General features: G+C 59.7%; 1 protein-coding gene across 1 annotated transcript in view; it reads left to right on the forward strand.

Annotated features, from left to right (window-relative positions):
- Positions 1–3,146: 3,146 nt before the first annotated feature.
- LOC118496962 (dipeptidyl aminopeptidase-like protein 6) overlaps positions 3,147–27,611 on the forward strand; it is a 233,922-nt gene continuing 209,457 nt past the window's right edge. The window contains exon 1 of the mRNA XM_036010293.1: positions 3,147–3,917. Coding sequence (XP_035866186.1) covers positions 3,675–3,917 — 243 coding nt within the window. The 5' untranslated portion in view covers positions 3,147–3,674. The remainder of the gene's footprint in view (positions 3,918–27,611) is intronic.

Genomic DNA, 27,611 nt, shown 5'->3' on the forward strand with positions numbered 1-27,611 from the left:
TTCCTCCGCTCTTCCGAGCATCTCTCCCTGGACGCGAACGTGGGAGGTGGGGTTCTCAAAAGGTCACTGAAGACAGTCAAGCGAGTTAAATGGCGTCATCACTCTTTAAATGCCCTAGCTGGCTCTTCTCCGCAATTGCTCTCTGTCACTCATCCTAAACTGGTAGCTGATTCACTCTTCTGCATTTGGTGCAACTCACGAAGCGCGGCGATCCGTGTGCGGATGCGCAGGGTAAGTTCGGACGCGCGTGCACGGAGGCTGGCAAAGACGCCTGCGCAGACCTGCGTGCCGAGTCTCCAACCTCCACCCCGTGAGCGGCGCTCCAAGGGTCAGGTGGAGGAAGGGAGCCCACCTGTTCCCAGGTCAGCTCCTGAGGGGCTGTTCCCCCAGACTGCACCTGTGGGGCCTCTCAGGGCCGCGTCTTGGCCTTGGCCTTGGCCTTCCACTGGTAACTTGCTTTCTTCACACTAGCCTTGGAGCGGCTCTTGCTTGTACCAGACACCCCCGCCCCCCATTTCTCCGGTTTAATTTTCAGATTTCTTTCTCAACACGAATTGTACCTCTGCTTTCCCTCCAACTGTATATGACTTTATAGTTTTTTTTCATTTTCTAAATATTTTAAAACAGAAATTGCTCATCTTACTGCCTGAATAATTTTTTTAAGTCTTTCTCAATTGTATTGTCATTGAAATAGAACATGGATTGAGTATAATCCCCGTCCAAAACTCAATTTTAAGCCCCCCAATACACACACACACACAAACTGAATAGAAAATGTAGCTTTTCTCTCCGAGCCTCCCTGGCGCTGGGTTAAGGCAGTGAGTTGCCCCATAATTCCTGGCTTGAGTTTAGCCCAAATAGGGTGTAGCCCCCAATATAAATCTCAGCATTGCACATAAAACTCAGGTGGGGAGTTGGGGAGAGGATTTTAATTTTGACCGAATTGCCCTTAGAATGAATACTCACAAGCTCACTTGAGAATATAATTTTTATAAAAGATTTTATTTTTATTTTTAGACAGAAGGGAATGGAGGGAGAAAGAGAGGGAGAGAAACATCCATGTGTGGTTGCCTCTTTTGTGTCCCTACTGGGGACCTGGCCCGCAACCCAGGCACTGTGCCCTGACTGGGAATAGAACCAGCAACCCCATTGGCTCCCAGGCTGGCGCTCAATCCACTGAGCCACAGCAGCCCGGGTGCTGTGGGTGCCCCGTACACCCATACATCTGTACGGTATGGTGATGTACGAACTGCTTCCTTAGAAGTGTTGTGTTGTGTAAAATATGTGAGCACAGCTATGTACACAGAAATGCTTCTTTTTCTTAGTCTGTGTAACATACACACACCCATTTCATACACGTTACATAAGTGAGCCCCTAATTGCGGCTCTGTTCACCGAAACGCCGGGATCTGGAGCCCCAGCGGCAGCTGGAATGGTCCTTTGAAGCCCCATGAGCAAAGGCAGCCTCCGGGGATCAGAAGCCCCCGGGGGCGGTGGTGAGGATGAGAGCCAGCTCTTCTGTTTATCTAAATGTGATGACTTTTACAGTTTCCTGTTATTGCTCTGTGTTCAAAGCAAAGGGGGGCGGCCAGCTTCCACCCCCGGGCCCTGCGCGGGGGCACCTAGGCCTCGGCCACCCAAGGAGCCTCTTAGCTGCGGGGGACACTGGCCTCCCTCGTCTTTAAGCCTGCTGGAAAGGAAATGTGTTTTCAAAGCACTTTCACCGTGGCACTTTGTACGCGGCGAAGGGAAACCACACAGGACGCAGTGGGCTGTAGTTGGTGGACACAGAAAACTGCCCCCTGGCCCAGGGGACTGTCCACCGCAGCCAGCTTCTCCCTCCAGGCTGGGGACAGAGGGCGGAGGGACGGGCAGAGCCAGGCAGGGCCCCCGGGGGCAGCAGCGGGGCCAGGCCAGGAGGCATGCTGAGGGGCGGCCTTCCCGCTCTGTGGACACTGGAGTGGAGGTAGTCCCAGAGCCCCAGGACCGCGGAGCCCCGGAGGAGGCAAAGGCGAAGCGCCCACTTTGTCCTGCTGGGGCAGTGCAGGGTCCCTGCGGGGCGGTCTCCCACCTGGCCCTCCTCTGGAGTTTGGGACCCACCTCCTGGCCAACCTGCAGGATGGCAGAGACCCTCCCTGGGGCAGGGATGCAGACAGGAGGGAAGGGGCGGCACAGGGAGGCGGTGGGTGGAGTAGGGAGGAAGCGAGAGCGCGCGGAGCCTCTGGAAGGAGGGAGAGGACCCCGGGGCCGGGAGAGAGGAGGGAGGGAGGGAGGGAGGGAGGAAGCCCGGCGCCTGCGTCCTGGCCTGGAAGCCGAGCGCGCGGCCAGGCCGCGTCCTTCCACACAGGGGCGCTGGAGCACGTTGTACTGCAGCGAGAGAAAGAATGCCACCCCGACCCGGCACCCTTCGGTGTCCTTTCTCCCCTCTCACTGCCACCCACCCCGCCCCCGTCGCCACGCAGGGGTGGGGGCGGAGCAAGCTTAGGAAAAGTTGCCGTATCCAGACGCTTCAGCCCCGGCCTGCATGTATAGAAAAGGACGATGAGGTGGGGGTGGGCAGCGATGTATACACACTGGGGATGTGTGGGGAGGAGCGTCGGATCCGTGGCTCTGGGGGCCCCAGCGGGCCCCCCACCACCAGCCTTCCCTGACCTTCCCGTCCCCTCTCCCTGAGGCCGGATGCAGGGAGACGGGTGCTTCTGGCCTGGAGCCTGGGTTGGGGAGGAGGGAGGGCACCTAGAGCCCCGTGTCTCGGAGCCCCCTCCCTCCCAGCCCTGCAGCTGGTCCACGCTCACCCCCACCCCCGTGCTCATCCCAGGGGCCCTGGCCGCTGCTGTTCCAAGTTGGGAAGGAAAGCTGGCGACCAGCAGGAGGGAGCCCAGGCTGCCCTGCCAGGGGCGCAAGCCCGTGGGCATGGAGTGCAGCCCCTCTGGGGAGAAGGGCCCTGGGGTGCTGCCTCCCACCCTGAAGCCCCCTCCCCTCCCCACCATGACCTCTTCTCACGCGCTCGGTGCCCGCACTGTGCGGTGCTACCTCTTGGCGGGGCCGCGGAGCCCCCAGCGCGCACTCACCTCCTGCGCCCCTCCCAGCCTGCCCCCACAACCTGCGAGACCCTCCTCCCTCGTCGGTCCCCATATACCCCATGCCCGAGCGCCCGCCCGTCCTCACCGCCAGAGCCCGCCACCCAGGCGCCATTACCAGGCGGGTGGCCGGCCCTGTGGGGAGGAGGAGCCGCGCGGGGGGCCGGGCCGGCGGGAGCGCGGAGATGCGCCCTGGAGGTTCGCTGCTCTCTCGGCGGTGCCGATGCTGGGCCTAGGCTTTTCCCTCCCTTGATCTTGTCTGGCGTTTTTCTTCCGTTAGTGGCTTTGATTAGGCCCTTCGTGGCCGTGGCGAGGAGTTGAAAAAACAGAGAGAGAAAGAGAACACGCCCCCAGACCCGGGCCTCCCCGAGCGCCAGGGAGGGGGCGGAGGAGGCTGAGCCCGGCTGTCGCTCGCTCGGCTGGGACTTGAGACTGGCGCGCGGAGGAGCAGCGGCCCGCAGCCGCTCGCCTTCCTCCTCGCTCGCCTGCTCCGCTTTCCCCCCGGAGGGGGTGGGGAGCGGGAACCGAGCGGGAGAACGCCGCACGGCGGCGAACCGCCCAGCAGACAGCCGGCGAGAGCGCGCGCGGGGACCCATGGCTTCGCTGTACCAGAGGTTCACGGGCAAGATCAACACCTCACGGTCCTTCCCGGCGCCCCCGGAGGCGAGCCGCCTCCTGGGCGGCCAGGGGCCCGAGGACGACGGCGCGGGGCCCAAGCCCCTGGGATCCCAGGCGCCCACGGTGGTGTCCCGGGAGCGCGGCGGCGGCGGCGGCGCGGGCGCGGGCGGCCGACCCCGGTTCCAGTACCAGGCACGGAGCGACTGTGACGACGAAGACGTAAGAGCTTCTTGGTGGGTGGGGGGCGGCGCGGGCTCGGGGCCGAGCTCACGGGGAGGCAGGGGCGAGCTCGCCCGCGCGTCTGACGGTCTTCGGTCGCCCTCCCGCTCCTCCCCTCCCCCAGCGCTCCCAGGAGCGCCCCCAAAGACACTCCTCCGCGGCGGTCTCGGTCCCTGCGGGGCCGGAGCGGGTCTCTGCCGGCCACGGCAGGCGGCCAGGAGTTGGAGACTTGACGGAGCAGCGTTCGTGCCGCTGCCCCCCCACCCGCCAACCCGCCCAACCCGGTGCGAGGAATTGGCTGGGGATCGCGGAGGGGCGGCTGTCTGTTGTTCGCGGCGTGGGGCCGTGGATCCCAAGCAGGGGAGTCCGTCTGGCTGTGCCGACAAGTTGATTTTCTGTCTGTTTCCGCTCGAAGAGGCGCGGAAGACCACGTCCCAGGCTCCTTCCCCCTCCCACCTGCCACTGGAGTCTGTCCATTGTGTCCCCCACCCCGTCCCCGGCACCCCCTGCCCCTTCACTCTCGTGTCCCCTTCTCACGTTTCCACCTCCCCCACACACACACACACACTGTTGGTTGTGGGTGGTTTTCTTTAATGAAAAAAATTCGAAAATGAATGAAAGCCCTGGCATCCCAGGCCCAACCAACCATCCTGTCTCGGGGCCCAGCACCAGCATATCTGCCCACGGGCGGCCCTGACTCCGCGCCGCCGGCCCTGGACCACCAGCAACTCCGCCTTAGGCGGTGCTGGCGGAAAACTTCTCCCGGAGCGGGTCTGCCGCTCCTCGCAGGGCGGGCGGGAAGCCCGGGTTCCAAAGGTTGGATTTGCATATCGCCGTAGTAACCGGAGACTCCGGCAGGACACCAGAGGGGGCTGCGCCCAGGGGTGTGGACCCAGCGGGGTGCTTTCAGGGGCTCCCGCCAGGGAGGATGGTGAGGAGAGGGAAGCTGCTCTTTTTTTGAGACCTCCTCCCGGGGGAAAGAAGAAATCGCAGACAAGCAGCAGGGCTGCTGCGGCCCCTGGGGGCATGCAGGGTGGGCCGGCTGGCAGCACCGCCCACAGTGCCAGCACCTTTGAGGGGCTCCCCCCTGGGGCGCCCCTGGGCACAGGTCCCCAGACAGACCCCTCAGTGTCCCCTGACGTACACAGGGCAGCAGCAGCACGCCCCCGCCCTGAGTGGGAGGTTGCGGCCCCTAAACGCGCCCTGTGTGGGTCACCCCGCCGTACTACTTGCCTGCTGTTTCTCTGCGGAGTGTGTATACTGTAGTACAAAGGCTGTGCGAGGGGGCAGGGCGCTGTTGCTGGGACGGTGGTGAAAGGAAACCCACTGAGGTCTTCCTGGTTCCTGGTCGTCTCTGTTCTGTTTGATGAAGGAGGATGTGGCGGCTGTCACAGAGACGAGCAAAGTTTGTGTGAGATGGAGAGGTGGTTTGTGTGTGAGTGTGTGTACACACACACACATGCACACACGTGTACATCCTGTAGAGCCCTCACCGGAGGGTTCGTTCTTTGGATCCCTTGCAGACAGACGCTCTCGTTACAGGGTTCCTCTCCGAGAGAGACAGGTCCCTCGCTTCCGTGGGCCAGGTCCCCGGGGAAGTGCAGGGACCGTTCCTTCAGGCGTCGGGTCCGGAGCTGGCAGTCTCTGAGGAGGGCTTCACTGGGGTGGGGGAAGGGTCGGAAGGGTTACACTGCTGGGAATCTCGGGAGAGACGATGGGGCTGCAATGCAGGCAGGGATGATGCACTTTTTGCCTTGAACCTGACCTAGACCCATGGGGTTGTGCTCTGTGGGGGGGGGGGGGGGGGGGGGGGGGCAGGGGGGAGGAGCCGCACGCAGCTGCTCCTGGGCAGACGGTAGGTGTCGCTAGGCGAAAGGCCAGGGGAGAGGCCCCGAGTTCTGCTGCACGCAGTCCCCGCCCATCCTTTTCTTTCCCTTCGTGTCTTTGCTGGGAGCACACCTTCCCTCCTTTCTGACGGACAGACACCTGTCTCAGACTGGTTCTCAGACAAGCAGACGGGTTGAGCAGAGGGACAAGTCCGAAATGTCACGTTTGCGGACTGTCGCGGCAGGACAGGGCTCTGAACAGCATATCTAACTTAATGTCACCCAGTCCTGACGGGGGTGTGCTTTTCTTGGAAATTACAGAGGGGTGTGTGCGGTATCGCTTTAAATACAGTGCATGTGTATGTAGTATCTTAATGAAATATACATAACCAGTGAAAACATCTGATTAAACCAGTGTCACAGGGCTAAATGTAGCATCGATTTCTTCAAACTTTGATGTGCTTTTCTCAGAAACGGTATTGGAAAAGATGCATCTGAAAACGTGCCTAGAAGATGGGTTTGCTCCGCGTACGGAAGCAGTCGCTTTTCCCCCAGAACTGAGCCTAGTTCGCTGGAGATAAGAGGCACTACTACTTAGAAACACAGTTGCTGTAAAAACCGCTCTCCTGACACCGGCCCTTGTCAAGATTACAGAAGCCCGAGTAGTCGTTTTGCCACTCACGTAGCTTTTATACTCTGTATCGAGGCGCGTGCATTTGTGACGCCCGGTTCGGGAGGCCCAGCTAGGGTGGGGGCTGTCCGAGGTGCTGAAGGGTCCTCTGCGTTAGCGCGCAGCGATTTCTAGCAGGTCTCCGGCAAAGTCCCAACCCTGACACGGGTGGCTTTCTACTGCCTTGACGGCACCAGGTCTAAGCAAAGAAGTCACATGCTGGGGTTGCTTGGCAGGTAAGTATGTAGCAATGCATTGTGTATCTGTGCAAACTGCGTCGTAAGAGACCCCGCCCCCCAGCACAGCACCCCTGAAAAGCCCGTTTGGGGTGGGCGGGGTCTAAGATGTCAGGTCTGACTTGGACACGGAAATAAAGCCAGAGCGCCTTCTCAATCAGAGTTTTATTCCGTCTTAGATTTATTTCAATGTCTAGCCAATTACGTGAGCTACCCTCTGAGGAGTCAACAGCTATTTTGATTTAAACCTCTATTTGTGGGTTTAAAAATAAGGTGATGCTGTAAGGGAAATGTTGCCGGAAGTGACATTTTAATGGAATTCAGTCACTTCCAGAGGAATGAACTGTGACTAATGTTAAAATACTGAGCTCTGTCATGTTGCATTCTTTTTAAAAAAGGTTTTATTTACTTATTTATTTTGAGAGAGAGGGGAAGGGAGCAGGAAAGAGAGGGAGAGAAACATCCATGTGTGGTTGCTTCTCACGTGGCCCCCACTGGGGACCTGGCCCACAACCCAGGCATGTGCCCTGACTGGGAGTTGAACCGGCGACCCTTTGGTTCACAGCCCACACTCGATCCACTGAGCCACACCAGCCAGGGCTGCCATGTCCCATTCTTGAGTGTTTCTTTTTTATTTCTTCTTACATTTTTTAAAAAATTAAAATATAGCTGGCATACAATACTATATTAATTTCAGGTGTGTATTTTTAAAAAATATATTTTTAAGGACTTTGGAGGCCTCGGCTCCCATCAGGGCCGTAGCGTTTTTGAGGTCTCATCGGCATGTTTCTGTGGTCCTCATTTCTGGTGACCCAGGTTTCTGAACAATACAAGTGTGAGGACAGAAGGCTTTTAAAACAACAGAACTGGCCCAAACGAGGACGGAGCAGGGACGCACTGTGCGTGCTGTCTGCTGGCCTGGGGGCGGGGCCACCTTCACGGCACTCCAGCTGCCGGCCAGCCGGCCAGCTGTCCCCTTCCTCTCCCTCCTGATTTTTCACGGGTCCCCTGATTTTCACGGTCCCCAATCATCTCTGCTTGGGATTTATAAACTTCCATTTTTTTCTTTTTGAGTAGCTTGGCTCCACACCTGTGTTTTTGTGCCCGAATGGTTTTCCCAGTCCAGTCTGCAGCGTTTTTACATATTTAATTTCCGTGTTGTTTTTCTAATATATGAGGACAAACGTCCAACTGTCTGCGTGGCCCTGTTACCCCACGACAAGCTGGGCGGTGCTGAGGGCACCCGTCTGCAGGGCGGCGGCAGGGGGCCCGGGGTGGTTGGCGGTTTCCCTGAGGAGCAAGGACGCAGCCCCGGCTCCTCCTCAGGGAAGGCACCCACAAGCACGTGCCGGGTGCTGGGGAGTGCGCCTCGGACCTGTGCTCCCCCCTCACTAGTAATGTCACCCCTGACGTTCCCTTCGGCACCGGTTCTCCCCCCTTTTCTTGCAAACGGAAACGAAGACCGTCTCCATTGGTCCCGATGGGCGTCTCTGGCAACTGTCCTATTTTTCTTCTTCTGTTCACTCTGCAACTTCTCTGCCACTGACACCGCTTTTTGCTGTCGACGTCCTCCTTACTTGACTTGGTGGCAGATTGACCCTCCTCCTGTCCTCACTACGGAAGCTGCCCGTGGAATGTCACCGGTGTCTTCTGGATGACTCTGTGTGATGGCCTGGCCACCTCCTCTGCAGCCTGCGCTGCTGCAGTCTTCGCTCTTGGCAACCATCAGCACCCACGTCAAAATTTGTGCTTTTTTTTTTTTGGTACCACGTGTCTCTCATGAGCTGCATAAGTTCGTGCCTTGTCTGCCTGTCTCTCTCTCTGAACTTGGCCTTTCAGTTCTTTGGGAAATCACTTCCTTCGTTGGCCCTTTGTGTAGGGAGAGATGAAGGGAGCCCATGCGCCAAGATTTGGGTCTCTACCGTTCTGTCCTTCCCTTTCAAGCCTTCCTGTTAACACAAATGAGATGTGAGGTAAATCAGAATCAGGTTCAAGGGTGCTGAGTACATTCTGCGGCTTCTGCGCTAGAAGACCACTGAAGTGGGTTGAGCGTGCATGCACGTGTCTTCTGAAGATAAGGTGGAGAGCTGGGGAGTTGGGGGGAGATGTGACCGGGCTCTCGCCCCTCCCGTGGAGCCGCTGGACAGTGTGGGCTGTTCTTGCGCTGGGGACGAGCACCCACACGGCGTCTGTCTGCACCTCTGTCACGTCCCCTGCCTTCACACGTGCTTGGGCTACATAATGTTCTGCCTCGTCTCCTCCTTTCTGCCACCAGTAGTGCCGATCCCGGCATGGTCTGGGCGGCACTCCGTGTGTCTGTAAGCGGGGAAGAGTCACCCTCCTCAGCGTGCTGCCTTCTCTCTTGTAGCATTCAGTGTGCCCCTAGCTGGGCTCTGAGGCCCCCGAATGGGCTTAATGCCCTGTAGTGCTCTGCCCTGGCCCCCTGCTGGATACAATAGCTGCCCTCCTGAAAGCTTAGTGCTTGCACTTTAGGACATGCTTTAGACATGTGGGAAGTGTTTGCTACCTAACACAGTCTCTCTGTGGAAGTTTCGGTAAGTGAATAATCACTTAACTTTTTCTCTTTTTCACTGTCTTTTCCCTCCTTCCTTCCTTCCTTCCTTCCTCCTCCTCCTTCCTTCCTTCCATCTGTTCTTTCTCAATTATGCTTTACTTTCAATATCACTTTGTGTTAGTTTCAGGTTTAGAGCACAGTGGTCAGACAATCACAGACACACAGTGTCCCCCGATGTTTCCAGCACCCACTGGTGCCTCCCATAGTTATCACAATGTCACTGACGACCAGGCAGTTGCAAAATAGTCATGGGCTTGCCTTTTGACCCAGAGATCTCACTTCTTAAAATACACCTGAAGAAACCCAAAACACTGATTCAAAAGAATACATGCACCCCTGCGTTCACTGCAGTGTTATTACATACAATCGCTAAGATCTGGAAGCAGCCCCAGTGCCCATGGGTAGATGAGTGGATCAAACAACGATGGGGCATTGACACAATGGAATGGCATGTGGCCATAAAAAAAAAAAAGAAGTAAATCTTGCGTTTTGTGACAGCGCGGATGGACCTGGAGAGCATTATGCTCAGTGAGATAAGCCAGTCAGAGAGAGACAAGAACCTTGTGATCTCACTTGTATGTGGAATCTAACGAACAAAATAAACTAACAAAACTAGGACCAGAGGCCTGGGCACAAGGAGCAGACTGACAGCTGTCAGACAGGAGGGGCTTGGGGGGCTGGATGAAAGGAGGGGGAGGGGTTAAGCAAAAAGACCCTGACAGACACAGACAGACAATGGTGGCGTGGACAGCAGAGGGAGGGTGGGGTGGGTGTGGTGGGAGAGGGCACGTGGGGGGGGCGGTGAATAGGGATGTGGGGACAGAAGGAGACTTTGCCTGGGGTGATGGGTGCACGGTGCCTCACGTGGAGGGTGTTTTGTTGAGTTGCACACTCGAAACCCTCATGGCTTTGTGACCCGTGTCACCCCCGTGCATTTGATTGGAAAATAGTCATGGGGTTGTAGGGTATAACATAGTGAACACTGTCACTTAACTCTGAAAAAGACAATTCAACACCCACCAAGAATGTGCCTCTCTCAGCACAGAGACTGTCGTCATGACGAGGAGGGTGTCCGTGTCACAAGGAAGAGACGCCTGTGACACACCAAGCGGTAGGTGAGTAGGGGGCACCACACCTTGTCGTCTGTTAAAGCAAGGCTGCCTGTCCCTCACGTCACCTTCCCGGTGACCTTGGCCGTGGAGGAGAACCGGAGCCAGGGCTCCTCTGTGGGCTGGAACTGGTATTAAGGGGGAAGCCTGATTTTTTTTTTTTTGCCTTTGGTCAAGTCAGCTGTCAACTGTAAATGACAGGACGCAGACTTCAATGTGTTAACAAGCGTGTGCTCTCCGGGGCCAGCGAGGATGAGTGTGCGTTTGCTTAAAGCCAGACTCGTTCGTGAAACATGAAAATGCTGCCCTCCCCGTGGATCTGAGCGCTGTGCCACAGGCGGACTCTTAAGGGAGGCGTGGAAACCCACGGCATTCGGCCGGCTGGGTACTGCCGCCGGTGCAGACTTTCAGAAGAACTTACTTGGGTGTGCGACCTGCAGATTCAAGGGGGTCTGAGGCGTTAGGAGAACCAGAGATCAATTTATATTTCTAACAGGGAATGAGCTCCTTTTCCTGCATAAGATGACTATGCTAGCATCCCTCTGTGGACGGGAATTCCTCCAGATGTTGGCTTTGGGGCGTTCTTTTCTTCATAAAATAGAGCTTTTTGAAATGTCGTACCCAAAGCTTTTCCTCCTTCGGAGTCAGGGTGATTAATGAGTGTACGGTTTGCAAGCAGCTGGCGGAGTGTGCAGGGCAGGGTATCGGGGCTGATTCCGTAGAACCGGCTCCTCTAATCACCGCGATGATAACCGTGCGCCTATCAACACGCTGATCTCAGCAGTGGGCGTTATTGATCCCTCTGAGAGAGCGTCCCCTTTACAAACAACACGCACGGCGGTCCTTTGACAGTCCGGTTCTGCCCGATGTCGGGTTGAACACATCGAGTGGCCCCGGGTGCGATGCTGATGGTTTGCTTCTATTTTCACGCACCTCCGTCTGGTGTCCTTGTCGGAGTGAAGAAGCCAACAGAATAAAACAAACAAAAAACCCTCCCCCTTCCAGGGAACGACGTTTGGAACATTGGTGACGATGATCGAGCACTGTGAAAAGGAGCGTTTTAAGATTCGATAGTGTCTAACTTCACAAAGGAGCTGATCGGGACGTCTCTGGTTCTGGCGGCAAACTGCGGGTGTCCTGTGGGGCTCGGAGAGCCCCGGCCTGCCCTGCCTCCCGTGTGCTGGCAGGTCCGGGACCAGCCTCACTGCGTCGCCGAGTTTAAACGGTGGGGGCGGCGGCCTGTGTGGGAACGTATGACAAGTGTGTTGCCACGGGCTCTCGGTTGTGCCACCCTGCAGCACAGTTGTATGGCGGCACGTTTGCGGGGTATTTCATACATCCCGCCCCTGCACTGGGCGTGCGTGAGGTGCGTCAGCAAGAAGGGGAGCACAGATGCAATAAGGGAGCTGGGGGAGAGCTGGGGATGCAGGAGGCTGTGTATGGGGGGCGGGGGGAGCAGTAAGAGACAGTGGAAGAACTCAGAGAGAATCACCGGACCCCAGTCCCCCTGCCATTTTCTCCCGAACACTCAGTTCTCTAAACTCTATTCAGACCCTTCCTGGGCCTCGTGCCAACTATATCCCCCCCCCCCACACCTTTTTCAGTGCAGTGCTATTTACAGCCACCAGGATCTGGAAGGAACCCCAGTTTCCATCCATAAGTGAGGGGACAAAGATGGGGTCCGTGTGTACAGCCGAATGCTGCTAGGTCACCAAAAATGGAACCTCACCCTTTGCGACTACATGGACGACCCAGAGGGCATCACGCTAAGTGGGGTGGGGAAGTCAGGCCGAGAAAGGCAAATGCCATCGGATTTCTCTTCGATGTGGAATCTGAGGAACAAGATACACTAAGAAACAAACTCACAGACCCAGAGAACACTCCGATGCTCACAGGTGGGAGGGGCCGGTGGGGGGAAGGGTGAGAAGGGGGCGGGACTGAGAAGCACAGACTGGCAGGTGCGGACGGCCGTGGGGACGGGGAGTCCAGCGCAGGGAGGATGGTCGGTAACGTTGTAGTAGCCATGGGTGGCGCCGGGTGGGTGCTGGACTGGCGCTGGGGGGAGGTCCCTGTGGAAATTCCACAAATGTCTAACCACGAAGCTGTGCATCGGAAACTAATATGACATTGCATGTCAACTGTCGCTGACAAATAACAAATAAAGACGTGGAGCACCAGGGGGACTGTGCCCCTCTGTCCCCCAGAGATCAGTGTGGCCCTGTGTTCCCGGGGCCAGTGGCACGGGGGTGCCCGCCCGGCACCTGTCAGTGGAGCCGGGTTGCTGCCCTGCCTCCCCCTTTGCCACCACAGTGTCTCTCACACAGCGTCTCAGAAACAAGGCTCCCGGATGCCCTTCGCGTCTGAGGAGCCGAGGGCCGTGGGCAGAGGCCTCAAGCGTGCCCGGTGCGGAGAGGAGTTTCGGTCTCCAGGTCCTCGTCCGTGGCTGGGATGTGCCCTTGCGTTTCCCGCGGAGGGAGGACAAGGTTATTGATAACGTGGGAGGGGAGGGTGTGAGTCTTCACCGAGATACCAGGAAAGGCCGGCAGACGCCTCTACCCTTCAAATGGTCCTTCCTCCCTCCATCGGCATCCTGCCGGTGGCCGCTCTGTCTCCAGTTTGTCTGCGGGAAGGTGTCCTGGGTGTCTCCTCCTCCTTTCCAAATTTGTCGTGTCTCCGAGTGACCCGGAGCTTCAGCCCCTAGGTGGCTGGTTATCCTTGAGAGGGGGAGGGGGAGCCGGAAAAGACAGGGGCTTGTTGCTATGGAAACGGAGCTGACCAAGGAGGAGCAGGACCCTGGGTTCCCAGTCAGGTGCCGGCCTTCCTGAACACATAGTCACCCGTGCGTGTCCTGGCGGCCGGCCCGCAGCGGCGGCGGGACCCCCTCCGTCAGCCAGGCCCAGGGCCCGCAGGCTCACCGAGCACTGCCGAGTGGGGTCCTAACGTCCCCGCCGGGAGCCCGCCGCCTCTGCCGGAGCCCGTCCTCCTCCCGCCTCAGCTGGGAAGAGGCCGTGTTGCCCGGGGAGAGGACCTGGATGGGGCATGTGCGGCCCTCAGCTTCTCAGATACTCTCTTAGACCCCCAGGGGTCATTTTCTGTCCCAACAGCGTCTTCCTGCCACTGGCCTCTTCCTTTGCTCCAGTCCGGTCTGTCATGCTCCAGGTCAAGTTCATTTCCCGCACTACAGACCAGAGCTCTTCAAGCTTCCTGCGGTCCCCGGGAGCCCCCTCCTGACCCTCTGCACATTGGGATTTTGCATTGGCTGTTCCGTCTGCCCAAACACTGTTCCCCGGGGATCCCCGTGTCTGGCTGCATTGTGCCTTCGGGTCTCTGCCACAGTGTCACTTCTCAAGAAAGTCACGCTGCCGACGGTGTTTAAAATCGCAGCTCCCCCCCCCCCCCCGCCCCACCTGGCACCAGGTCTGTCCCACCCTGCCTGCTTGCTCCTGTCTCGCCGCCACCCGGCACATGTCACCGCCCAGCAGGTGCTTGTCTCCCGGGCTGGCTGCTTTGTCTGCACCTGTGTCTCCGCCCGTCAGCACATTAATGGAGCTCGCGCAGGGATGTCCGGCCAGTTGGTCCTCTGATGTGCCCGGGTGCCCTGGGCAGCGACCCGCACGTCCGAGGTGCTCGGTGCACGTCTGTGAAGCGAAGGAGGGAAGGAACGGGTGGTGTCCCCCCGAAAAGTCTCCAGTCGCTTCTCTCCAAAGAACCCCCGTTCCTCGAATCCTGCTCTCCAAAGTGGTTTTGAACTTGAAAGACGTCTGGAATCAGAACGCCGAACCTTTGATGTGGCTGCCCATGTGCGTCCCCAAACAGACCCTCTTCCTTTCAGAGTTTCCTTTCTTGTTTGAATGTAAACCGGCTCCCCCGCATGGTCCGACTGAAGACCACGGCTGAGAGGATAGGCCCATGGCCAGGGCAACCATGCAGTTTAGTTTCACAGGACCTGCCTCAGAAGTGTAAGAGTTAGCATTGGTAACATTTTCCGTGGGTGCAGAAATAAGTAGGAGTGAAATGTGTCTGTTTGCGTATGACTTGTTGCTGAATTTGTCGTGGTTACAGAGGAAGTCACAGAAAAGACGGTCTCATTGGAGGAAATGCAAGTCTTTGAGAAGGAGAGATTTCTGCAAAGACAGGGAGGTCATAGGTTGCTTTTTTTGGTTAGAAACTCGCACCCCCTAATGTTCCGTTTGAGGGGAGGAAAACGGTTGCAGCAGCTTCTTCTCTCCACGATTGTCCGATCTTCTCCCTGACAGGCGGCAGGTGACACCCAGGTATTTTGAACTGGGTGTTGGGAGAGGAAAACTAGAGGTTCCGGATCCAAGTGCAAAGTTTCTGCCAGAAACATGGTTCCTGGCTCTGCCATCCGGGGGCCCAGGGCTGTTTTCCGGGGGGGGGGGGGGCCCTTATGCCTTGTTACCACGATGCGGCCATCAGGACGGTGCCCCTGAGGGAGGAGCCGGCCCGGAGCCTGGAAGCCGTAGGTCCGGTCCTGACGTAGCTTTGCTCCGTCCACCCACAGACTGGCCTGGGGAGGCGCCCTCTGATGTGTCTCGGGGCTGCCGCGAGGCTTTGATTCTGGATGCTTCTGCAAAGCACGGACTTGCGGTGTTCACGTTCCGTTGCCAGGCGGGGTGGGGGTGCACATGTATGTGGTGAGCGGTCCTCTCTTCACCCACCGAGAGCTGAGTGTCTCGCCGCCGCGGAGGGCGCTGGCCCGCCCGCGGCATCTGGTCTGAGTCGCGGGCTGCACTCGGATGGGCGGGGGGCATCAGGGCCTCGCAGGCAGGCTCTGAATTCGTCCAGCGGTGTCAGAGCGCCCGCGCTTGGACAGAGATGGTGCGCCAGGTGGTGAGCAGACACACAGCGGTGGATGCTCAGCTCTCTGACCGCCGGGTTTAAGTAACGAAGCACCTCAGAGCGTGCAGGGGCGAGAGACTCCCAAAAGCACGTTTTCTGCAGTGTGACGTGAGGAATGGGCACGTGAGCCCTGGCTGGCTGGATGGCTCAGTCGGTCGGACCGTTGTCCTGTGGACGGAAAGGTCCCGGGTTCAATCCCCGTGCTGGGCGTGTAGGGAGGAGACCGATGGACGTTTCTCTCTCACATCGGTGTTTGTTTGCTGGTCTGTTTTATAATCTCCCTCTCCCCCTTCTTCTCTCTCGAAACTCAGTAAACATATCCTTGGGTGAGGATTACAATAAATGAGTGAGTAAGTGAGTGAGTAAAACGTTTAAAACAAAAAGGATAGGGATGCACGCTCCTGTGCCAAGACGTCAGGAGCTCAGCACCCTTCAAGTCCAGGGAGAGAGGGGTGAAGGGTGCACCTACACCCCCTGTCCCCCTGCCTGGCTCTCCACTGTGAGCCCGGGACGCCTGCGGAGCCGGCACCATCGCAAGCAGCCCAGGCAGGCGCCCCCAGCAAGCCCCCCACTGTCCCTCCCTGTATGTCTCAGAGGGGTCAGGGCGTGTAATTTCAGGGACCACAGGGGGGATCCCGAATGCCACACTCAGCCTCTCCCTGTCACAGCACAGTCACATGGTGGTCCCTGGGGACATGCATGGCTGCGGGAGGAAGGGTGAGGCCACTGGGCATTCGGGCCGGGGTCCCGAGAGGCTGACCTTGGAGCAGACAGCTGAGCTCAGCCCGGCGAGCAGCGGTGAGGCCCAGATGGCTGGGGAGCAGGTGGCCCTGAGCGGGGAGGTCGCCGGTCCCCGTGTGACAGCGTCTGCTCCGTGCCGTGTCCGCCAGCGATGCCCACAGATGACGTGGCCCTCGGCAGCCAGACGCCGGGCTTGGCGTTGCCGTCACGCTCTGCAAACGGTGCGTCTCGGAGCACCAGGGGCTTCTGACTGGAGCTGCCACGTGGGGGCGGAGGGGGAGGGGGACAGAGCCACCTGGGCTTGCCCCCTCCCGACCCCAGTCTCGGCAGCCATTGCCCTTGTTGGATATTTCACTCGTGTGCACAGTTTCGTGTGGAAAGGGACGCTGGTATTAGCGATTTTTTTTTTTTTGGAGTACTGGCCCGAGTCCTGAGCCAGCACTCCAGTATCAGCAGGGTTCGACTCGATGCGCTACATTTCACACACTGTAGCGAGAACCGCAGACTACTTGAGCCGTTCTCGCTACAGTGTGTGAAATGCAGCGCATCGAGTCTAGTCATGGGCGTGCCTGATACCTCGTTGACCGTGGCCAGGGCTGGGAGACCGCTTGCTGCTGGCTGACGTGGGCCCCCACAGTGTTCACCATCACCGGCAGGGCCGCAGCTGGGGTGGGGTGGGAGCGTGGGGGCGCACTCGGGTGCCGGCCCACCTGCCATTCACTCGTCCCTGAGCCTTCAAGTCCCTGGGCAGTTTCCCGGCGTCCCTTGCCCTGTTTCTAAGCCGATGGGGGAAATGACGGGGCCTTTCCTGCTGGTTTACTGGGAAGGCGGAGTCAGTGCAGGTGCAAGCAGAGCAGCGGCGGCTGGCATCCATGAACAAATGCAATTTTCCCACGACGCCCTTTTCCCCAGACGTGGTCGGCTCTGGAGCAGACGTGGGAATTCGCAGCAGGAGGTTCCGGGCCGGGTGCCCTCTGGACAGCAGGGAGGACGTGTGGGCCCCACACGGGTGTCCGGGACCTTGTCACGGTGACGGAGGACACAGGGACACGCCCTGGGGGTGGTCGCGGACGGCCCCGGAGCCTGATGCCTTGAAATTTAGCTAGAAAACGACTGGTGGAAACCACGGCTGGGGCTCCATCGTTGGGTCGAGAACTGGACGTATCCCATGGGGTCAGCGCTTGGTCAGTGGTGTCTCCCGGGCCATGGTCAGCACAGGTCCAACGAGAAGCGGTTGACGGTAGGACCGGGGAGCCAGCTGCTGGGGGACGGGAAGACACGGGCGGGCCGCTCAACCCGAGACTTTGTTTACAAAGGACGCATTAGCAGGTGTCCTAATCCGACAGTGTGGAATCGGTGCCGCTTTTCAGAGAAGCAGAGAAACACTGTCCAGGTGTGGGTCTGACCACTGCGATTTTTTAAAGATTTTATTTATTTATTTTTAGAGAGGGAAGGGAGGGAGAAAGAGAGAGAGAGAGAAACATCAATGTGCGGTTGCTGGGGGTCATAGCCTGCAACCCAGGCATGTGCCCTGACTGGGAATCGAACCTGCGACGCTTTGGTTCGCAGCCCGAGCTCAATCCACTGAGCTGCACCAGCCAGGGCTCTGACAACTGCAATTTAGACATGGAGATACCGATCCCACTCCCCGGCGTGTTTCTCAGAACGTGTCACTTTGACGTCACCCTTTTAAAAAACCGTCTTCAGAATCTTTAAATGTCTTCATTCTTGTTTACTCTGTTACATTGTCCCCATGTCCCCCCGTGGCCCCCTCCGCCCAGCCCCCCCCCCACTGGCAGTGAATCCCCACACCCTGGCCTGTGTCCGTAGGTCCTTCACACATGTCCTTCGGTCCCTCCCACGGCTTCCCACCGTTACTCCCTCTCGGAGTGACGGGTCTCTCCCGCCAGCACCGCCCGCCTCTGTCCGTGGTCCTGACCGCTGCTCCGAGCGCAGTTGGTGCGCACACGCGGCTGCAATGTTGCCCCGCCCCCCCAGCCCTCTCCCCCACTGGTGTCCCGGCTACGTCTCAGACTCGGCTGTTTTGGTGGAAGGTTTCCGGGGGTGGGACTCCATGTCATGGCCCCCGTTCTCCAAAGCCACCCCGACTCCCTGACCCCCGTGACAGGCCCCCGGGACGTCCCGTGTGCCCGCGTCAGGGAACACGGTCTGTTTGTCCTTCCTTTCTGCTGGAGTCGGGCCCGACCGGGGGTCTCGACGCCACCTTGGTGCTGTCTGCCTCCGCCAGTCCACCAGCAGACAGCCAGCCCCGGTGGGGGGGAGGGCATCGGTAACGACCCCCCCCGCCCCGAGGTCGCTGGCGTTTCCCCATCACTCCTCATTTCCTTCCCGGACACCCCCTCCCGCGCTGCATGTGGTTGAACAGAAACAGGGTTACGTTTAAGACGTACTGTTTAGGAAAGCAGCGGCGACCTCTCTCGGGGTCTCCGGTTCTGTCCGGGTGGTGGACGGGACCCGTGTTCAGGGATGAGCGGTGACGGGGAGGGGGTTTGGGGGAAGGGAAAACGGGAACCACCACAAGCCGTGCCGGCAGCCCCGCCTTCGCTGGTCCGTTTGGTCGGCGGACCAGGGCCAACCTCGGGGGGCGCTTTGCTGCCGCAGTTTCGTTTCTGAGACGACCCCCCTCTGCCCTCGGTGGGACTCAAGTGTTGTCTCAGTGGCCCTTCCGGGGCAGCCCTGTCCCGACGCCTCTTTCTGGGCCCTGAGTCTCAGCGGCCCTGATGCCTGGGTCTTCCCTCCAACCTCCCTGTGCTTTGCCGGCCTCTGTGCCTCGGTGCCTAGGGTCACCCACGCCCCCTGGTCCCCTCCACGTCTGGAAACCCCAGCCATGCCCCAAGCCCAGCACGAGGTGACATTCTCTGTGAGCCGCGCTCTGGAAGCGGCTCCCTCCCCTCTGCTCCCCGGGCCCCAGGGAATGGAGTCCCTCACACGCCTGGCACAGCCGCCCGGGCAGAGCTGAGCAGGCCCGTGTCCGATGCCCTTGGAGGCCGAGGATGCCCTTGGATGCCCTTGGAGGCCACATGGCAGATTTGTGTTCAGAACACAGCCAGGCGGTGCCTGCCCCCGCTGCTCAGCTCTGCACGGCGGGGAGTGGCCCCGGGCCACACGTGAGCGCGGACACGTGGCCAGTGTTCCAATAAAACTTTATTCACAAAAACGGGCCACAGGGCCATTGTCTGCAGACCGAGGCGCACTTTGAAGGGGTCCTTGGATCAAACCGGCAACCCAGGGGGAACAGACTCTCCCAGCCCTGTGGGGAGCAGCCCCGAGGGATCGGGGGGGGGGGAGCCTGAGATGCTGGTTCCAGGGCAGCGGTGCACGGGCCGTGGGGGCCCTGGGTCACGCGGGCAGGGAGTCAGTGAGACCTACCGGCAAAGAAGCCGGCGAGGGGCAGCGATGTGAGAAGCAGCCAGCGCAGGGAAGGTTCCGGTCCCACGACAGACCAGGTGCCGGGGGCATGAGAAGAGCCCAAGGGAGAGGAAGGCCTGGGGCGTGGCATTCTGGCTGAGGACACGTTCCCTGAGGTTACTGTGACCTGGCAGCAGCCGGGCGGGGCTGCGTGTCGGGGGACAGTGACCTTTTCGAGTGGGCAGTGCCTTCGGAATAAATACAGACTACAGACCGTCCCCTCGAGTTCAGTTTGGGGGGAATCAGAGTTTTTCTTCTGGTCCTGCCACCGACATACGGTGCCGGCTTCAAGAGCTGGGGGGGATTGGGTGTCTGGGGCGTTGTTTTTCCAAGGGCAGATGCACGCCGCGCTAGCCAGGTGATGTCAGGCCGGTTCACACGACGAACCCCGCATGTCCCCGCTTGGGCTCGTTAAAGGGCCAGATGAAGACAGGGCCAGAGCAGCACCTCCCCTGGGTGTCCCCGCTCTGGCTGGGCCGTCCCCCCACGGCGGTGACCAGGGGCGCTTCCCACGGTCGCTGCTGCAGCCCCCCTCCCCCAGCCTTTCAGGAACCAGGCCGTGCCTCTCTGCCCCACAGGGCGTCCCCGCTGTCCCTGGGCCCTGGCGGGGCTCCATCTGACCTCCCCCTGGGACAGACACACGTGCAGGGCCGACCCTCCTGGGGTCTCGGTTCTTCCTGGTTGCGCGTGGTTACACCTGTGTCCTCAGCGTCCTTGCACTCTCTCGGGCTCGCCCGGGGCGGGCCTGTTGTCGGTGCTCAAGGCCCCACTCTCCTGAGGGGTGTTACATTGCAGCTGATAGAGCATCGTCCGGGGGGGAGGGGGGACAGTGCCCCAGCCCCAGCCCCCTCAGTGACTGCCGCTGCCACCCCGCCCCCATTCAGAGTCACAGCATGCCCGTGCCCTGGTGGCCACTCGCGTCTCCCCACGTCCATCCTGCCTCCCCGCTGGTGCCGCGTCTATGTCTCCTCTGCCCTGTGTGTGTCTTCTGCCACTCTCCCCAGTGGCCTCGCCCTGGTGGCCTCTCCCCAGTGGCCTTGACCTGGTGGCCCTGCCCATTAGCAGGTTGGACAGTGTGACGCTCTAAACCACTCGGCAGCTTCCTGCCCTGGGACATTCACGCTCCGGGCGCCCTCATGCCAGCTCATGAAATGTCCCTTGTAGGTGGCAGACACCTTCCAAAGTGACTTACAGACAACAATGACAAACTGTCACAAGCCACCAGCCCCGGCTGTCACAAAGGCCATCTGCCGTTTCCGGAACTGAAGACCTGAGGAGTCGCGGCTTCTGCCATGTCTGGAACCAGCTGCTCCCAGAACTGTCTGCCCTGCTCCCTCCTCTGGGTCGGCGTGGTCGCCGGCTGATGGCAGTGGCTGTCGCTGCCGTGTCCCGGCAGTGCGTGGCGGTCACAGCTCATGCTGAGAGCGGAGGGCCGAGGCACGCTGATCCCCCCCATGTCCACACGGGGCATCTCTGCGGAGGCCACGGGACCAGTCACATGGTCCAGGCTGTGTTATGAGCTCACCCCGGGGACAGGATGGGGACAGTCGGGGCTGGAGCTCCAGCAGGACACGGGCTTCCGCGGAACTTGTCCCCCCCGGACAGCCGCTTCCCTCCGTCTTCCTCTGACGATCGCCACCCCTTTGGGTCCTGCTCTGATGCCATCGGCTCCAGAAGCACAGCCTGTTGTCCTGGCCACCCTCCCGGCCGGGAGTCGGTGCTTGGCCCGAGGTCCCTAGGCCCTGTTAGGACACACAGTCCCTCTCACCTCCGCCTCGCGCTCGGTCGTGACTGCTCTCACGGGTGCCGGGTGCGAGGGCGCCACCACAGCCATTCTGCACTCGAGCCCACCGAGGGGGCGGGGCATGCAGGATGACAGGCAGGGAGGCAGGCTGCGGGAGGAGTGGAGTGTATCTTGTCACTGGTCACGGAGCGGAGTGAAGAAGGCCCCATCTCCGGCCCCCAAGTCCATGGCTTGGAATCCCGTGACCGTCCGAGCAGGCCACACGGCCTGGCCCGGGCTGCCCCTGCCCCCCGTGTCCCCAACCCCGGGGGACGGCGTTCCGTGCTCAGGTCCTCGCCGCCCTCTCCGGGCTGACGTCGATAAGCCGATCGGCCCTGAGCGAGATGAGAAGGAGCACAGGCTTGGGCCAGGCCCCTGGGGACAGTGAGCCTGCCTGACCCCACGTGGCTCTGGGTGGAGGGGGGGGGCGGGTCCCCAGAGAGGCACTGACCTGTCCTTCTGTGGACACCAGAGGGCGCTGCACCCTGACTCGGGCAGGTTCTGCTCCGGACGCAGAGAGCGCCGGGGGTGGAGGTGCGGTTCCGACCCGTCTGGCCCAGAGCCTCAGAACACGAGTCCTCAGGGCAGCCCCCCAGCCCCATCCCACCGGCCTCCTGCATCCCCAGGACATCCCTAGTTTAATGGGGGAACCGCCCTCTTATCTAAGCCTCGCCTCCATGCGTGTGTCAGCACTAGGTAAGTACAACCCGACCCTGGGCGAGTCAGCGGGCTGGCCCCTGCCGCCCCCGTGCTGGGCCTGGGCACGTGCACCGACCTGCGTGCAGCGGGGAGCCACCGCTGCGCCAGGACCCGGTGGGGCCGCCCAGGAGAAGGGCCGCCTGGGAGGGGGACCCGGGCAGATGGTGAGACTGGCTCCGTGGAGGCTGGAACTGGAGTAAAGAGTCAGAGCGCCCCCTGCTGGACGGCGGGGAAATCTGCCCCACCTGGCGGAGGTGGTGCAGGGGAGATTACACTAGTTCGAGGGGCAAACTTGTACCCAGGGCAGCAGCTGCACCCCAGCCGGGGCAGGGCCGGCGCTGCTGGGCCCGGGGTCTGGAGCGCCGCCTTGTGGTGGGAGCGAGAGACACACATGCAGACGGGTGGGTGGGGGGGGTGCATCCGAGGGCGGGACTCCGTGGCACCGTCCAGTGGAACTTCCCTCACGACGGGACGGCCCTCCGTCCGCTCCGTCCAGTGCAGCAGCCGCAGTCACCGAGGCCACGGGACGCCCGGAGTGTGGCTGTGCCACTGCGTCTCACTCAGGTTTGCTGTCACCTGAGCCCACCTGTGCAGCCGCAGGCGGCCGGAGGCAGCCCCGGGCCGAGGGATTCAGAAGGAGAAGTTGGCGACCCTGTTTGTCCGGGAAGCAACGGGCACTGGCTCCTTCCTTCGAAGACCTCTCCGGCGGCCTCCCCACACCGGGCGGGGGACTTGGCGAGGGGCGCTCTGTTGGAGAACAGCCCTTGCCTCCCAGGTACACCCTCACTCGCCTTCCCTTACTGTCGGCCGATGGGCAGGTGCGGAGGCCCTTGGGGAGCAGGAGGAGAGACGCTTCATATGGCCTTGGGGATGTCGGGGAGGGTTCCTCGGGAAACTGGAGGGCTTGTGGTGCTTCTTGGTGAGCCTCGGGGGAAAGGGGAAGGAGAGTTCAGGCGGAGGTGCAGCCGGTCCAAGGGCACAGTGGTGCAGGGGCGCGAGGCTTTCCCGTCTGTGGATCTGATCTCAGGGGAGAGTCTGCCGGGCGGAGGCACTGGAGATGCATCCTGGAGACACGTAGGGTGCCATGAGCTCCCCCGTGGGTGTCGGACCTCAGGGCGATGTCCCTCAAGGCGAGGGGACATGGTGGGAAGATGGGCAGGGGCACACGGCAGCGTTCTCTTCAGAGTGAGAGCAGGCAGCGCTTCTGAGCGGAGCCTGGGGGTGCATGAGGCGTGTTCGGGTCGAGGGGAGAGAGGAGCCCGGGTGGGGGGGAGGCCGAGGAAACCAGCCACGGCGGGGACAGCTGCCTCCTGCAGACGTGCCCTTGGCCGTGAGCGGGTGGGAGGAGCCACGCCCACCACCGGTGGGGGCCGCCTCTGCTGGGTCCCCGTTTCCCACTCCCATTTCAGTGTTTTCCAGCTGGAAGCTCTGGGCAGAAGGGGCAGGAGTGAAGGGCGTTTTTACGTGGCTGACGGAGCTGATGGTATTTGGTGATTGATTAGGGGGGAGGTGAGGTTGGTCAGTGCCGTAGGCTGAATGTGTCCCCCCAAGTCCGGGTGCTGAAGCCCTCCCCCCACTGGGGCAGTATTTGGAGGGGGCGGTGGGGAGATGAGGAGGGTGAGATGCAGCCCCAGGGTGGGGCCCCGTGATGGGATCAGCGCCCTTTTAGGGAGAGGCACCCAAGAGCTGGCGTCCCCTGCACCTTCCTCTCCCTCTCTCCTTCTCTCTCTCTCCCTCCCTCCCTTCCTCTCTCTCTCTCTCCCTCCCTCCCTCCCTCCCTCTCTCCCTCCCTCCCTCCCTCTCTCTCCCTCTCCCTCCCTCTCTCCCTCCCTCTCTCCCTCTCTCTCTCTCCCTCTCCCCCCCCCCTCTCTCTCACGACTACATGCGGACATGGTGAGGAGGACCCCACTTCTGGGTCCTCACCAGAAACGACATGCTTGGCTCTGTGACCTCGGACTCTCCCGCTTCCAGACCCGGGAGGAAGTAAAGCTCTGTGGTCTGAGCCGCCCGGCCTGCGGTGTTTTGTTACAGCAGCGTTACTGGACTCATGCGGTCCGGGGAAGGAAGGCGGGCCCCAGGGTGCCTGCGGGGTGTCCATGGGCGTGTGCTGAGAAGGACATGCTGGTGGGAGGGCGCCAGCTGGGAGAGACAGGTCTGGGGCGAGAAGGTGTGCGGTGGACGTGTTGCTGTCCTGGCATCGGCAGCGGCGTCCAGAGCTGCCCACTCTGAGGAGGTCCCCCGGGAACACGGGGGAGGTGGCTGGCGGACAGACTCGGGGTGCTGAGAGTCACCCAACCACGCAGAGTGGCCCGAAGGGGAAGAGGAGGGGACTGTGTGGCTGGGTCGCCAGCACTCGAAACCAGGAGGAGACGTCACTCACAAAGGTGACACAGACGGACGGAAGCCCGAGAGCAGGGGAGTCGAAGCTGGGAGAGATGGGGAAGACGGGGGAGCTCCCCGCAACTGACCAAAGGGACCTCCCGGTGACCCCATCCGGGGGGGCAAAGGGCAAGAGGGGGTGACGCCCATCAATCAACCAGGGGAATGACGACGTGCTCGACCCTGGGCCTCCCGGGAGCCCCTTGGGCCAGGCAGGCTCCCCGAGACTGGACTTGACCGTGGGAAGCTCAGTAAGTCGCAGGCCTCTGGGGACCTCATCCCCGGCTTCACACTCTTCTAGCAAGAGAGTGAGCGCTGTCCCGGAGGGCGTCTGCTCTGCCCCGCGCTCACACGGATTGTGCGCACCACACACACACACACACACCTCTTCTAAGAAACAGAAGGAAGCCCCGGCCAGATGGCTCTGTTGGTCGGAGCATCATCCTGCACACCAGAAGGTCCCTGGTTCGATTCCCGGTCCGGGTACCTCCCTCAGTCACAGGTTCGATTCCCTGTGGGGAGTGTATGACAGGCAACCAATGGGTGTTTCTCTCTCACCTCCATGTCTCTCTCTAAAATCAGTAAAACATAGCCTCAGGTGAGGGTTAAAAAAACACTTGGAAATAAAGCCAGCCAGCTCTAAGCACCTCGGAGCCTGTCCCGTGCCCGGTCCCCTTGCTCGGACAGGGAGGAGATGGCGAAGAGGCTGTGGCCCTCAGGGGCTGTGTCTAAGACAGAGTTTCCTGCGATCGAATTCTAGATCATGTCATATTCTGTACAGGAAAAAATATGTAGCATTTCTGTGTAACTCTAGAATGAAATGGAACTATAAAAACCAGAAGACTCGGTGACAGGGACCGACTGACATGGGCGTCCCTGCGTTATGACACTTTCTAAGGGCGAATATGTGGGTCTCAGCATCTGAGGGAAAAGTACACTCGTGGGAAATTTTCAAATGATGGTTGAACGTATTTGTCCTGTTATTTAGACTGTTTAAAAAGTATGTGGATCAACATTGTCAGAGACAATGTAAAGGCTGGCCTTTAAAATAACGCTTCACGCATGAAACCCAAATCCTTGCCTCGTTAGTGGATGAGTGAATCCGTTCCATATCTGCTTTATTTCTCCTGAAAGAGGCATTTTCTCGTGTTATGGAAACGGAGTGTCGTGAAAGGACCCATGATTTGGAGGACTTGAAATAGCGTGGTTCTCTCAGGTGCAGAGTGTCTGTGGACTCAAATAGGACTTGAGCTGAGCCGATTTCGGGAGTTTCAGGTGGGGCAGTGAAAAAGAGGGCAAAGGCGCCCCAAACCCCACGCTGAGGGACAGGTGACCACCGTCACGCTGCCTGTCTGTCTGTCACAGAAAGTGGGGGGGGGGGTGGGCGGGGGGGCCCTCCCTGGACTCGGGCCCGCAGGGGAGGCCGGAAGAGAACTCTGTCGGCATTTCAAATCCCGGGTTCAGGACGCACTTGTTACAAAGACCATCTTTACGCCTCAGCCCGCTTCTGTGCTTTAATGAGACAAATGGATACACTTACTCCTCAGGAGACAGGGGCGAGAGATGTATCCGTTTATGACACGCCCGCTCCTTTGTGGAAAGGCCCCGGGGAACTCGGACCAGCGTTCCATGACCGAGCTACAGGCAGTGCTGGCTCCGCCTCCATCCCCCCTCCTTCCCACCCCCCGCACCTGCCAGGCTGGCTTCTGGGAGATGCACCTTTCCTGAGTGACACATTTAATCACGGGGGTCGTGCGCAGTTCTTAAGGAAAAGAGGCCCAAGTCCATTTTCTTGATTAAAGTCCATTTGAAATAGGACGGGCCCTCTGTTTGACAGCAAATTAAAGCGAGCCCCTCAGAGCCTTCTTCAAATATTCGGGTTAATCAAGGGTCTGGGAGAGTGTGTTCGTGGTGCTCCCTCGAACCAGTTCTGATGAAGTGGGTCATCCACACCCCGACCTCTGGAAATCGGCGGTTAATGGCGGTAATTCCTTCACGATGGCTTCAAACCGTCCTCTCCGATGGGATGGCGGCTTGAGAGAGATATGCGATATCAGACAGGAATGCCTTGATGTTCAAATAATGAAGGATAACATTTTGAATCCAATCGCTAGCTTTTCATCCAGGTGCATGATGTTATTTTTCTGATGCCGGTTCAATGATCTCAGGATACATTTCAATTTGAGGCTGAAATAGACCAAACTAATGATCTCAATCATTAGGGTTCCATGAGAGCGATCCCCCGCAAGTGAGTTATTTCTGCTGATTGTGCTCGCTGGTTGGTGAAACTTATCTGGGGTTTTGCCAGAAACCAGAGAAAGGAAAGACCGTCGTTGCCTCCTCCGGGCTGGGCACGTATGTGCATTCTCACACTCGGTCTCGTCGTCATGCTGTGTGATAGGCGTCATTACTCTCATTCTGCAAACACGGACCCTGAGTCCGAGGGAGGTTAAGTGACCTGCCCGGGGCGTCCTGGAGCCAGAAGCGGGAGCCCGAGGGCCACCTGCAACTTCCTCCGGTTTCCCTGGCTCCTGTGTCAGAAGGTCTCGTCTCAACCCTCCAGCCCTGGTGGCTGTGTTCCTCAGACTGCGGTGGTGGGTGGGAGCTGAGCTCACGGGCGTTCCCAGACCTCTGTAGAAGCAGAGGGAATGGGACTCCTGCTCTCCGCACCCCTCGCCCAGCTTCGGGGCTCTCCCCGTGCCTGCATGGCCCCTCTGCCTCGTCCATCTCTGTCCCTGTCACCTTGAAGCGAATCCCAGTGGAGGTCACGCAGTGTGCACCGGCAATAGTCCACCACGTCCCTAGCCCCGGGTCCCGCTCCTGTCCCCTGTTTTCTACTGAATCGTCACATAACGTGTTTCCTAGGACGTCTTCGAGTGAGAGTCTAAGCGGGTGCCGCTCTCTTGTTAACGAAAAGCAGACGATTCGGGTAAGGAGGTCTTCCTTCTTTCTTCCGCTTCCCTAGGATCGCACGGGGAAACCCAGCTAGCGACATTAGCCTAAAAAGCTCGATGCCCTGAAAGCAGGAAGATGAGTAGGGTGACGCGAACAAAAAGCGTCCCTGGGGTAGCTTGTGGTTTCCATAGCACCTGCTTGAGGTGCGCGCCGTGTTGGGGGAAATAGGGTGATGTACTTCTTACACGTGAACAGCAGAGGGCGCAGTGTGCTGGTGAGAGTCCGGCTTCGGGACTTGCAACAAGCCGTGAGGCTGGAGCCTAGGAAACATTGTTTCTTACGCCAATGGAGAGAAGTTGTTAGTGAGTTAAGGGAGCGCAGGGGGGAGGCGGACGTGCTATCGGCTTGCATTTCGGTTATTCCCCCTTAAAGTCTGTACATCGCTTCAGGAGTTTCACATGGGGCAGGCGGGGGTCTTCTTTGGAGAATTAA

Source organism: Phyllostomus discolor, chromosome 10 (assembly GCF_004126475.2).
Source record: "Phyllostomus discolor isolate MPI-MPIP mPhyDis1 chromosome 10, mPhyDis1.pri.v3, whole genome shotgun sequence".
Taxonomy (NCBI): domain Eukaryota; kingdom Metazoa; phylum Chordata; class Mammalia; order Chiroptera; family Phyllostomidae; genus Phyllostomus; species Phyllostomus discolor.